Source organism: Malurus melanocephalus, unplaced genomic scaffold (assembly GCF_030028575.1).
Source record: "Malurus melanocephalus ecotype Western Australia unplaced genomic scaffold, MMel_1.1 scaffold_41, whole genome shotgun sequence".
Taxonomy (NCBI): Eukaryota; Metazoa; Chordata; class Aves; order Passeriformes; family Maluridae; genus Malurus; species Malurus melanocephalus.
The window spans coordinates 966,881-980,794 of record NW_026623273.1 but is presented as its reverse complement, the minus strand read 5'-3'; the positions used below and the strand labels follow the sequence as shown (position 1 = coordinate 980,794).

General features: G+C 38.9%; 1 protein-coding gene across 1 annotated transcript in view; it reads right to left on the bottom strand.

Annotated features, from left to right (window-relative positions):
* Positions 1 to 13,914, bottom strand: part of SLC1A3 (solute carrier family 1 member 3) — a 63,396-nt gene that overhangs the window by 18,840 nt on the left and 30,642 nt on the right. The window contains exon 4 of the mRNA XM_057364676.1: positions 295 to 499. Within this exon, the coding sequence (XP_057220659.1) occupies positions 295 to 499 (205 nt within the window). The remainder of the gene's footprint in view (positions 1 to 294; positions 500 to 13,914) is intronic.

Sequence of the window (13,914 nt, the reverse complement as noted above, 5' to 3'; positions counted from 1 at the left end):
AAGAAAGAAAGAAAGAAAGAAAGAAAGAAAGAAAGAAAGAAAGAAAGAAAGAAAGAAAGAAAGACTCTTTCAGTATTAAAAGCAGTTTCTTCCCCTGCAACAGTTTGATTTGGAAATTAATCCATGTATCCTTTTATAGCATTGTAAGGGTTAGAGATATTGATATCACAGTTGAAATAAATTTGGCAATTTTATGCAGTCATTCTATAAAATGCTATACATTTTTTCTCCTGTGAATCTAAATATTACAGTCATTGCTATTGGTAGAGAAAACATGGAATGTTGTAGCCATACCTGATTAAATCAAGAAAGGCATCTGCTGCTGTCACTTGCACAATTTTGCCTTCTCTGTGCATGTTTTCCTTCGTACCTTTCCCGGGGTGGATGATGACCACAATGATTATGCCAATCAGCACAGCAATGATTGTAGTGCTCATGTAGTAGACCACTGCTCGGACTCCCATCTTCCCCGAGGCTTTGCTATCCAGGGCAGCAATTCCTGGTAAATTTAAGCACAATGACATTCACCTGATACAGTTGTGAGTAAAGAATTGAACTAAGCATGATGAAAATAKTTGGGTGGGAAGAGTTTTGGTGATCAGTGCAGTGAAAGCAAGATGTCCCATTTGGCAACTCATATTGCCAGTGTCCTCCCATTCCGCCCCTAGTCACACAATTTTCTATTACAGKAGTTACAAATTTGTGTGCTTTCTTAGCACTCCATTAAAAGCCAAGACTGCTGGTCTGATGCAGTGTGGCACTCCCTGTGTCCCAGTGAGACAATTCATGGTTTCTGGTTARTGTAGTTACCATAGCCTGAAAAATGTGCAGCATGTAATTTGTAATAGTAGGATAGGAAACAGAATATCTTGAGTAGTGTTGATAACGTTTGCTACAATTAACATGCATGAACAGTTTTCTTTAATCGCCAGTGGAAAGACCTCGGTTTACCTCTGCCCAAGCCATGTGAGTTTAAAAGAGATTAAATGCTGCTAGCCTTTGTCAGGAAATCCTTACAATATATGAACAAGTCCTTCATAAACTTGGAACACCTTGCAACATCACTTCTAATTCTTTGCTCTGTCCCAACTRTGAACATTAAGGTGCTCACGAAGATGTCTCTTTATGGAGTTTGTTAATTAGATTGCACTGATGAATGGCTGCAATGTGTCYTTTAAATGAAGGTGCAGTTCTGCCAGGGGAAGAGCTCTGAGACTCTGAGAAGGAATGTGGACTGTGAGCAATGTCCTCTCATGAGGCCTGTGAGAAAGGGGAATGCTCTTTCTCTTTCCAGCAGGTGCAGCTAATTCTGCTGGGTCTTCTCCTTAACAAGTCCCACTGCTCCCTTTCCTCGATATTTGCCCATACTCCATCTGGAGGGCTGTGCCACCTGTCTCAAAACAGTGATCATGCTATTTGTTACAATCAAACTTTCAAAGTGCAGAATGAAAAGAGGGGTCAGGAAAGATTTTTGTGCTTTATCATCTCCTCCTGTATGGAATTGCCGAACCCATACTTTCATGGACTGCCTACACATTTACATAGATGTCACCTTTGAAAAAATAAAATGTGACTAAAGTTGATCCCCTTCTGCTCTGGGTGTCTCTCTCAGAGGAGAAAGCATTTAAAATAAGGCAAAAGGACTGCAGGYCTGTAAACAACATGGAAATATAAAACTCAAATCATGGCCCGGCAAAACGAAATGTTTTTTAAATCACTATCGGTGTGTCATTCTTCTGCCTGTCTTCTAAAGTAGGAGATAACTCCTGTTGGAACTACAGTRAAAGTGCTCCAGTCCTGATGCATCTGAGATCAAGGATATGCCCCAGGCTCTGGTCAMATCTTCAAAGTGTAAAACCAGCCACATGCTTCCTACTTACCCTGTCATTTCAGCTTTTTTAATTTTCTGCCCTTTTGGCAGCAGCCATTAGAGCCAGTAAGACTTGTAACACAAAAGAAAGTTCAAGGGAACACCACTAGATTCTCACACTGGATTACTTGATTTATGTATGCCATTGTAATAGGAAGAACAAAGTGTTACTGATACAGCAATATACTGAAATCCAAAATTTGAAGCATTTGATCCTTCATTTCTCTACTCAGCTTTTCCATCTGCAAAACCGGATGATTTTGTTCATGGTAAGTTTACATTTATGCTTTGAAATACTGTGAGGAAAATGGTGAAGAACCAGCAAGAAACAATTAGCTTTAGCTTTACAGACAGGAAGTCCTGTAGCCCTCTTATTTGTAGATGGAAAAGTGGTTATTTTTTAGAGTCCTCAAGTAATGTAAATATAAAATTATGCAAATACTGTTARCCAAGACAAGAAATGAAGCTGATAATTTTTTGAGAATTTCAGATCTACTATTGAGTTGTGCAGCATTTATCCCAGACAGCATTTCCCAAAAATTTTGTTTTTAAAGTATTAATACACATCTTAAAATGAGATATAACTAACAAAATGAAAAATGAATGTTTACACACTCGTCCAGTCAGTTTCATTTTTGCTTATTTTAATTGGAGCTATTTGTGCTCTTACTTTTTTTTCTAAAGTAGCAACAATAGTCTATTTTGTTTTCATTTTGGATAGGACCATTTTTAAACTTGTTTTACAACCTGAGCATGTTAGCCTATTCAGTTGGCTATAAATATTTTGAACCATTCCCAKTGTTTTGCCCTCTATAGGTATCAGATTGGGACCAGAAGCTGAGCAGTGTCACTCTTAGAAGATTCTCAGGCACACCTGCCTGTGCTTTAACCAAACCTGATGTTTTTTTGTACTTCACTCTTTGTACTAAGTAAAAAATCACCAAGAGTCAGTGTAGGGTGTATCTGGCCAGCAAAGATTGCTGCGCTGGATGAYTAGATGTTGTTATCCTGATTCTTTCTTGGGCTGATTCAGGGATTGAGTGGGGAACCATGTGAAAGGGGCATGTCAGGGAGCAAGAGTCACGCTCTTGTCCTTGTGAGTTTCTCTSCAGCCTGTTTTCCTGGTGGGCACTCTCGCTGGGACAGCATGGCTCCTTATTTTGGGCTGCTCAGTCTCATCCCTGCTCTTGCGATCACGTAAATTATTTCTCAGCTTGAGCACAGGGGACAGCAATTCCTCTCTTCCTGAGCTGCAACTGCTCTTGGTGTGTACAGCAGAAATCATCCAAAGCCAGGGTGAACAAAAGCTGTGTGAGGAGGAGGAGGGTGCTCACCTCTGAGAGCCCTGACTGGGCAGCCTCCCCTCCCACCGCAATTAGTGGGAACTCAGGGAACTGCAAGAGTTTCCAACACACCAACGACAACAACCGCCCGAAATAATATTTAAAATCTGTTTCTAAAACACGAGAAAATGAAAGGTCTTGTTTTCCTTGCATTTTAAGATGTTGACAAGGTTTCTGAGAGCTGAATGGGACCCTGGAAGGGTTCCCCAGAGCTTTCATGTGTCACAAAGCATTGTATCCTCAGCGTGTCTTTTCACAGCCGGCCAGCAAAACCCCCATTGTCCCGCGGGAGATGTATGTGCCCCTTTCATCCCTCTCGCTGCCCTCTCCTCCGCACGCTACTGGCTCCAGCACCTCTGCCTCCTCTCTTCCTCTCCCTCCCCTTCCCCAGGGGGCCTGGGAAACTTCGCCGTGCCACCAGTCCCCACGCACAGGGATGCCTGCGAGTTGTCAAGGCGACCTGGAGCAGAGCCCCCGTAATTTCTCCCAGCGTGTGCGCTCACACAACATGAATGGGAATGGTTTTTTAAGTGTSGATGGGGAGGGAGGGAGGCCAGGGAGAGGGGAAGAGGAGAAAAGAAAGGAGGGGGCAGGCAATAAGTCTGTAAAAYTGCAAACAAACCCAAGCCTTTAGCCCTGTCTTCTTCCTCCACCTGCCCCTTCCCTCCCTTGAGAAGTAACACCGTGGATGAAATAAAGACGTGACAAGGAGTTCTCAAGAGTGTCAGGAAACAAAGGAGAGCGCTGTGTTGTTCTCTAACAAAGATGTCAGAGAAGAAACAAAACTATTTTTGAATATAGGAAAGACAAGGAGAAATATATAATTACAGGAGGAAAAAGAGAGGAAAAAGATGCAGGCAAAAGGAAAAAAAAATTAGTTATGACAAGTTTAAAAATTCCAAATTTTTGATCTGGTAGTTCTGATCACTCAGCTGACTTGATCACTGTTCTGTAAATTGGCATGAACTATTGATTCTATGTATCTTCATAAATAGCTAAAATATTATGACTAGTTCTGTATCAATTATATTTATTTCTATTCTACCTATGATTCTGTACTATACAGAATTCTAGAATTTACCAATTCCAGAGTTGCTGCTATTTTTTATTTTCTTGTTATTGAAAGGATACTGCACATAATCTATGTGTAACCTTGAACAATACTAGGGCACACTAATCAGAAGWGTGCACTAATGTTCTCTTGGAAGATCAAATGTACAATATACTGAGTATGTTTTCTTTAGGTATTGTTTAAGCCAATAACAGCTTTGAATCTCCTTGTTCAAGAATAAAATCCAAAGACTTGTCTTAAAAGCTGAAATGTAGAACCKGTGCTAAGTCCTACAGCTTCAAAACACTTTCTCCTTTTAATTAGCACAACTGAATAAATTGATTTTTTTGCAGGAAAGTCCAATGTCCTCCATAAGTTTTTCAGCTTGGGATTTGAGTTTATGCCGAATTTTCCTATTGCACTACTTGAGAGTTGCTACCTGTGTTATTAAATTTTTCTTTTAGAAATAAGGAATATACATATTTACACAATTAGATGGAAAATGCATTTTTCCCACAACAGTAACTGGCCAGCAGCTGGTAAGACTGAAGCCTTTCTTCTGTGTGCAATCTCCTAGTCAGTAAAACATTCTTGGACTTATATTTGGCCCCAACATTAATCACTAAMAAACCAGAGTCCATAAATAGCAGATTTTAAACAGAACCTCTTTTCTTACACTCCAAAGTAAATAGCATCCTCCTGAGGAGAAATAGTCATTATGTAGGATTGATTCTGGTACCTTTGGTGATTTTATCTTTCTTCAAAGTGAGCAAGACTGTCACTGGGAGTMGTGGGTGTGCATGTGGGTTTGTGCACATTTACATGTCCCTAATTTCAGTTTGAAAACTGCTGAAATGCTCAGCTACTGCTTATCATATCAAAAGTCCCTGTTTCTGAATATTTTTGCTGCCCTTTAAAAATCWMTGAAAAARCTAAGTAGTTTATRTGTTTGGTTTCCTACASTGAAATTCTTGCAGTTTTAAGCTTYTYCCCCCTGATGTCTTCAATTTTTTGTTTCTTTTAAATTAATTTTGATGCATAACGATGAGCATTTTAAATATAGAACAGTTCGGTTGGGGCTGAATGACCACGTAGGCCAACTACACTTCAGGCCTGACCAAAAATTAAAGTTATTAAATGCATTGTTCTCTTCAACCCTGGCAAGTTGGGGTTATTGGCCACCTCTTTGGGAAGGCTATTCCAGCATGCAGGAAAATGCACACTTTTCCCTCTCTGGAAAGAAATGATTCTTAAGGTCCAGTCTGAAGCTCCCCTGCTGCAGATTGGCCCTTTCTTGATCCAGGGAGGAGAGCTCAGCACCTCTCTGTGCCCTTCCCTTCCTCAGGAGAAGGGAACCTCTCTGTGCCCTTCCCTTCCACTGCAGAGAGCAGTGGGGTCACACCTCAGCCTCCCTTTCTCCAAACTGGACAAGCCCAAAGTCCTCAGCTTCTCCTCACAGGACAGTGGTAATTCTGCTCAGCAGAGGAGAGACTGAGGGCTCAGAGCCCTGGCTGAGGAGTCCCTGCCATGGGGTTCCCATCTGTGGGCATAGGATTGGACACCTCAGGGCAGGATTCTGGCAAGATGCAGCAACATGTTGATGAAAACCAACAAAATAATGAGCCAGTTCTGAATTAGTATGTAGAACAAACTGTCTATTCTGGACTTTATACGTATTGACTTCTGGAAACAAAAAAATGGGGGTTTCTATGATCATTATGAATTCTTTCCTTATTCAATGTATTAGAATTGAGTTGATGGCGCTTCCCTGCCAATGGAGATTTTTATATAAATTCCCTTTAGACTTTTTGTAGTAAGTCTTTAAACACAAAACATTATGAACAGAGCACTTTTTTATTCCTAATTATTTTCCTGTTTACTTTTTTYACGGCCTCTTCATTAGGAAATTGCAGTTGCTTGTTAAGGACTCCTATGGTGGAACAGCAATAATGGCAACTGTTGACTCAGGAGTGTTGCCCTAATTTTGTTTCTTTAAGGTTGTCTTTCACTCTCCTAATGAAGCAGTCTCAAATAGGCTACTCCCACCCCCTACATCCACTAAGCACTGTGTGATGAGTAAACTCTCAGTGTGAGACCATGAGAACAATCCCTTTTGTGTATGTTGATGAGGATTTGTGGAAATGAGTAACACTGTGCAAGGTCACGGTAAAAAATGCTGACAGAAAATTTGTAAGGAAAAGCAATAGTGAGGTAAAGACAGTGGAAGTGTTGCCCGAGTTTAATTAACATGATTAAACTCTAGAGCTTTATTCTGATAGCAGCTGAACATGTCCTGTGTGGGGCTGAGCATTCCCAGAAAACAAAAGTTAAATTTAGATTTTGATAATTGGGCCCTTCACAAGATCGGATACAAATTTTATCTAAACTCTAGAATATGATTTTTAATARCAGTAAAATAATAAAATTGCAAAGAAAAAAGAMAATAGCATTTTCAAAGAACTATATGTATTGGTGAAGTTAATTAATATTAAATCAATAGCGCCAATGACTTTTGAAGCATGTAAAACACAWCTGAAATACAGCTTTGTATRTCTTRTACACAAACTGATGAGACAAGATCYTCCCAAATCTCAATTTAACTTATATTTTTTAAAAATATGAATGTTTAGATAATGAAATTAGATGTTATATTATTTCTTCCAGTTCTGTTAAGAATGCTGGGTAAATATCTCAGAGAAAAATGAGCAGTTGTATTTGATCCAAAATTATGTGAGCGTGATTAAGCCAAGCTGACTAATGAAACCCATGGCTGGGATATAGTAATACAATTCAAAGAGCCAATTAAATGGCTGAAAGCACCTCCTAAATTACTAGCCTTGYCCCACAGCTTTGCAGTCCTGCCCCATCCTTGCCACCAGAAAACCATCAGCTTTGGGTTTTGTAGAGTTTGTTTTCTCTGTCAGTTTAACTTTTTGAATCATCCTGGAACTGTGTGAGGTGAACMGAACTTTTTCAAGGGAAGCAGAAGGAAAGAGTGTCTAGGGCAGAAAACTGGCAAATACCTGCTGTTTTAGCCACAGTTTATTCCTTAGAAAGAGAATGTTTTTGAACCATGGCATGATAATATCTGAACATCATTGAATGATGTAAATGTGAGAGGCCAAATAATCTCTGGTGGCTTTACAGTGATTTTTGCCTTTCAGTTAACAATGAATGGAAGACCATTTTGTTGCGGCTTATCACTGATTCTGCTATTTCAATAGAACAGCTTCACTTTATGAAACTTTCTCTTTGGTTCCAGTGCATTTTAATTGTTATAAAAAATATGGCAGTAATCCATTCTGGAAAGTGTTTCCTGGACTATCAGTTTAGCATTCTGATACAAGAGGGAAATTCTGACTCAGCCACCAGTATTGGTTAGAAATTTCCAGAGCTTCAGGTTCACACCTACAGCAATTTTTATCCTAGTCTTTTATCCTAGTCTTTTATCCTAGTCTTTTATCCAGTCTCTATTTCCATGTTAGGGTATTCCACAGCCTTGCTCTCTTCTTATCTCACTTATTTCAGTGCACAAATAATTTTATTGGTCAATCCCTCAATGTCCCAATGTCCAGATGGAGAACAGTGGAGAGCAGTGTCCCTCACAGATCAGCACTGTTTGATACCATCATCAATGCCAAGACAGTGGGATTGAGGGCACCCTCAGCAGTTTGCAGATGACACAAGAAGAGAGGTGTTTGACATGCCTGAGGGACAGGATGGCATCCAGAGGGACCTGGACAAGCTCGAGGAGTGGCCCATGGGAGCATCAGGAGGTTTAACAAAGCCAAGTKCTGGAGGTGCCCCTGGGTCAGGGCAGCCCCCGGGATCAGCCCAGGTTGAGCACGAACAGAGCGAGAGCAGCCCTGCCCTGAAGGACTCGGGGGTGCTGGGGGTGAGAGCTGGACACGAGCACCAAAAGACAAGAGAAGTCAAGAGCAGGTCACCAGCAGGTCAAGAGTAGTGATTTCCCTGCTCTACTCTGCCCTCAYGAGACCCCACCTGGAGCACTGCATCCACTTCTTGGGCCCTCAGCACAAGAATGATGTGGACCTGTTAGATAGAGCAGGTCCAGAAGCCACAAAGATATCAGAGAGATGGAGCACCACTTGTTTGAGGAGAAACTGAGAGAGTTGGGGTTGCTCAGCCTGGAGAGCAGAAGGCTCTGGGAAAACCTTTCAGTCCTTTTTAGAACTTCTAGTACATAAAGAAGGCCTGTAACACAGATGGGGACAGACCTTTTAATAGAGTCTGTTATTACAGGACACGGGGTGATGGCTCTAARGAGGATAGATTGAGACTGGATGTAAAGAACTTTTTAGCAATGAGGGAGTTGTAACACTCTTGTCTGGAGAGCTGGTGGCTCCCTCCTCCATGAAATTGTCAAGGTCAGGCTGGAGAGGGCTCTGAGCACTCTGATCTTGCTAAAGGTGTCCCAGCTGATTGCAGCACGTTGAACTAGATGACCTTAAAAGACCCTTCCAACGTGAACCGTTCTATGTTTCTTCCTTTAAAATTCTTCTCTCTCTTAGTATGAGTCACTGAGGGCAGGGAAGGATTTCATAAACCTCCCCAGACTCKGCTTGCTGTTGCTAAAATATTTATAAACAACGAAGCATAACACCTCCTGTTAAAATGAAAATGAAATAAGCCAGTGTGTTCCACTTAGATGGCGCATTACTGAGTGTCAGTGATGCTTACATTACTGCAGGAAAACTGCCGGATTATGGCATTGWGTTCTGAAAATTAGAGCTGACTTGCTTTTCAGGTTTGCAATACACCAGGATACATTTGAAGAACCCATAGGAAAGTACATTTCCTGAAACACATCTGCCTGAGAAGGACCCCGCTGTGGGGCTGCTGAGATACTCATTTAACTCTTCGCATTATTCYGTCTTTTGCTCACAGTATTGGAATGTGACAAACAATATGCTTTTTGAAGTGAAACTAGGGAGTAATTTATCTTCTTTATGTGTGCTAAGCAGAGCAGGAGGGAGATGCAAGCAGGGATTCACAGCAAGCCATGGAGCAGTGATTAGTAACAGCTGACAGTCTCAAACCAAGACTCTCTTTCTTTGGTTACCTCATTGTAATAACAGAGTACAAAGAACCGACTGTCTTCAAGCCAAGAATCAGAGACCCAGGAACACAGAAAATAGCAGCTCAAAATTTTTTTTGGTAACAAAACACTACTGCTACCTGCACAGCGCAATTCTAAAAAGACATCCTTTTATGTCCAGACACTTGGASTAAGCTTTCCTGGAAATGGGATTCTTATGTTGGACATAAAGCTGATTATTTTTAAAAAAAAAAAGCATAAGGTAACATGGTAAATTATTTCCATTTAATCAGGAAAAAACTTTCTTTTGGTAGTTGATAAGCCAAAGCACATTAAATTAGTTTAGATCCCAAAATGCATGTTGTTGCAAGACCAAAATAATATGCTAGTAGTTGTAAAACTTTTATCCTGTTCCCAGAGGATGAAATATTAATTTCTTTTTTTTTTTTAATATTGCCAAAAATATCTGCTATAAGCATGAAATGCCCTCCATCCTATCAAGATGCAAGCAATAAAGATACCTTTACCTTCTCGATTGTGTTAAGCACATTACTTAGTGCTTCATGAAAATCCATACTGCAATTTCTTAAAATGCATATGCAAACTTTTAATTTACTAAAATGCTGGCCTAAGTTTTGGCAAAGTTTGCCTGGAGTTCTTCACAGACATGTTTTTGTATGTGCAGCACTCATTAGACAGCATTCCACAAATGTACGGTGCTTCTGTTCTCTGACTGGTTCTATGCTGTGCAACAAACCTGCAAATGGTTTACTCTACTAAATCACTCCTGATGTACTTTACTTGCTGCTGAAAAAGTAATGTGAGGCTAGAGGTATCCATAAGCGAACAACAGCTAGTAGTGCAGTCTAGTGTAAAAAATAATTGGCTTTTATATCTTGRGTATTTAACAAGTACCTGAAGCGACACTTATATGAATTGCTTGAAAAATGGACTTAATTCTGGTCAGAATGGTGCAAGATTTAAAGAATGGGGAATTAAGAGAAGCTCTCTAAACCTCTCTAAAGAGAGGTAGAAGTCTCCATCTGTCTGCCAAACAACATGGGATTTTGGGCATGGGATTGTTCTGATCAGTAATTAATCAGTCACAGCTCTATGCTGGAGGCATCACCTTCTCGGTCAAAATATGATTGGGTATCGTCAGCAAGCCAGTTCTTCCAATAGAAAGAACTCCAATTCCAGAAACTTCCAATAATAGACTCTATTGCAATGATAGAGTCTTATTTGGATGTTTGTGCACTAGGATATGACATTAGTTAAATTAATTTTATAGAGTTAATGCAGCAACCATCATTTGGAAGGAAGTTTTTCCCAGTTGGATGTTAGCGTGTGACTAATGCATCTGGTAACAACCTGGCCCTTGTATTTCTGCTTGGATTTTTAATTTTAGCACAATTTTTAAAAYCTTGAGATCATTCTTTGTTAATTCAGCAATACTAAGATAATTTGGAAACAAACTGTGTGACATTGTCTTTAGGCATGTATAATGAGACTTGGCTTTTTTGAGTAATMTAAAGTTGCATGAGGAATAGTTCACTCACTAAATACCCCTTCATGTTTTTTGTTSTTGCAGTAGCTACTATCTATTCTTGCACCAGTTCATTAATAATCAAAACAGTTCTGCTWTGTTGTTTTGATTTTTATTTTAATAAATCTTGTCAGTTATACAACACTGTTTTGTGCATCTGTGTCCAACTCAACAGTTTTAAGTGTTCATTTTGCTCTCAAGCTAACAGTTCATTCATCTGCTGCTGTTTTACCCATTGATCTCCCATGAGTTGCTGATGGAGCCAGTGCTTTCCTTTTGTCCATACTGTACATGCCCTGCTGGTGTTTCCATGCTCCCTAATCTTTTGATTGATTGCATGTGCCATGCATTTTTTCACTTTGTACTATTTTGCAGCTTCTGTGGGCTGTRTGCTTGAGGGATTCACACTTTTTTTGGTGACTTTTCTCCTTTTACACTTCATGAATAACTTTAAATTCCACCAAGTTGAGGTGCCATCTGCATTGCAACAACATGAATCCCTTTGAGTGAAACTCCATGGTGCCACTGCTATTTGCTCCCTGTAGTGATAAAAATCAGCTCAGTTATCTCTCTGTGACAACAGTCTGATTATAACATCTTCTCAGTCTGGGGAGGTTTGTCCTGAAAGACATGGTGTCCAACCTGTACTGACATTTGTGCAGGAGATAATGCAGTGGTGCTTCAGCTCCTCTGAGAGYTCAGGCACAAATAAGATGCATCACTACATAATATCTACCCACCCATATCAAAAGGAAAGACACAGAGCTGTTTCACATCTCTAAATCATTATCTGAACTAGAAACTGCAGAGCAGTAACTAATTAGACAATACAGACCACTTTGGGATTATAATCTTTAAAGAATTGCAAGAACCTCTGTTTGATAAAAGAAACTGTGCACTTAAACATTTTTATCAAAAAATGAATCCTGTGTTAATAAAGAATCTAGAAACAATCTGAGGAAAAAAGTCCAGTATAGGATGCAGAAGCTGTATGAAAAAAAATTGTGTAGACATTATCAAATTTATGAACTAGTAGCATTTTAAAACCCTCYTTATAATCTATTAGTTAATATGCTAATGAAAAATGAGAATATCCTAATGGATAACATGATAGCATTTTTTCTTTTTTTCATAGGAGCAAATCAGAACTTAATTACACTCAAAATTCCCCCTAGGAATTTAATGAGTAACAATCAAATCAACTTTAAGAAAAATATTTTTTTTTACAATTATTTGTGAATTTAAGGTCCTCTGGTAATATGCCATATGAATACCAAGGAGTSATTACTTTAGCTGCAATTAGTCTATTATGTATTAAATTGTCATTATAATTTGGTGGGGTTTTTTCAAAATTCGGTAATGATGTTAAGGCTCTTCTGAGAACTCATTAAGAAAGTGTGGAATTGGAGTTTCATGTGAACAGGCTTTTGTTTTCCTTCTTTTCTCTCTTTTGTTTCARTGACCTCTTGAACTTTGGGTCACTGATTCAGTTACAGCCTTGCAACATCAAAGATGAACATTTTTTTCTTTGTATTTCTTCACCTTACAGACTTGTAGGAGGCAACGGAAAGAAGCTAATACTTTCTCTAGAATGCCTGACAGTAGCAATCRGTAATTTTTAATAATATTATTACACTCTTTTCAGGATGTTACAGTGCAAAATATAGCTGAAAAGGAGGGTCTGGCATTCACAATTTATGTGCYATATACTTGCCATCTGGGCATTATCTGCTTGCAACCAGGATTCAGAATGTGAATTTCTATGAGAGATCAGAGGTATCAAAGAAAATATCAGCTGATTTCAAACTAAACAGGTGAAAGAGAAGAGAGGGGGTTTTTAGTTTACTCTTATTACTGGACTCTCTGATTTTCTGCAGAGAAGAAAACTAGCCTTTTATTTTTTTTTTTTAACAACCTAGTAATCATCCTATTTTGAAATGGAATATTTATTTTCTTAATGGATGACAGTCCTTTGCCATGAGACAGATGTTAGCCAGGCTTAGTAAGCACATGTCCTCTAACTTTGTTTTCAGAGCTTGGGGAGTTAAGACATAGTGAAATTGTAAAATTTGGACAAAGCTGATTTTCAGTACAATAATGTATTCATTAATGAAATAGCCATTCATTAGGTGAACTCTTGACCAAAACCTACTTTCTATCTAGCTCTGAAAAGAAACTATATTCATTGCAGAGGCTCTGATATTATCTAAGTATTCAGAAATAAGTTAGAAGTGGGTGGTGAAATATCAGAATAAAGTATTTAGCTTTGCATGTGAGTAAAGAGAAAATGAGAGAGCTGTTTTATGGAGGAAAGAATCAGAATCCTGATGCTAACTGTGGTGCAAATAATGTATTTCAAAAGCTATGCTGTACTTTTCTGTTTTTAGTCCACCAGCAGTAAGGAACTACAGATATCATTGTATGAGGATGAAAAAATGAATTTATCTGAAAAAAATTAATACTGTTTAAGTATACAATTATAACAAATCAAAGTCTGATTCTGAAAATGTGGTGAACTGAGCCATCTAAATAAATATTTGTGTTAATGTATTTCGTGCAAAAAGCTCTTCACAACTTGGGATGCACTTGAAGCTCTTTGAACTCTTTAGTGAAGTAGAGAAGATGAATATTGCTGGAAGATTAATACCATATCTCATAAATCAGGAACTACAAGTCATGTTCTTCAAATACTGGAATACTGGTTTTGGATAAACTCCAAAAGCTTTTAAAAAAAGTGCTCTTTGTTGCTTGACTCTAGAGTTTTCAGAGTATAGTCAGGATCTATTTTTGACCTTCTTTTTACAACCAGGAGACCTGGGACTTAGTTTGCTTTGATTCTTGAGTTTCCATTCATCTCTTCCAGAGATGATGGTTCTTTAAAAACAGCAGAAGATCTGAATGCTTCTGCTGGCACAGATGTTGTGTTTTCTTTATTTGCATGTTAATTCCTTATTATTAGACTGAATTGCTATTCAGTTGTGAGAAACTGTATAGAACTTTATCTTTTCCTTCCTACACTATAGTGATTCTTGCTTTTTTCTTTTT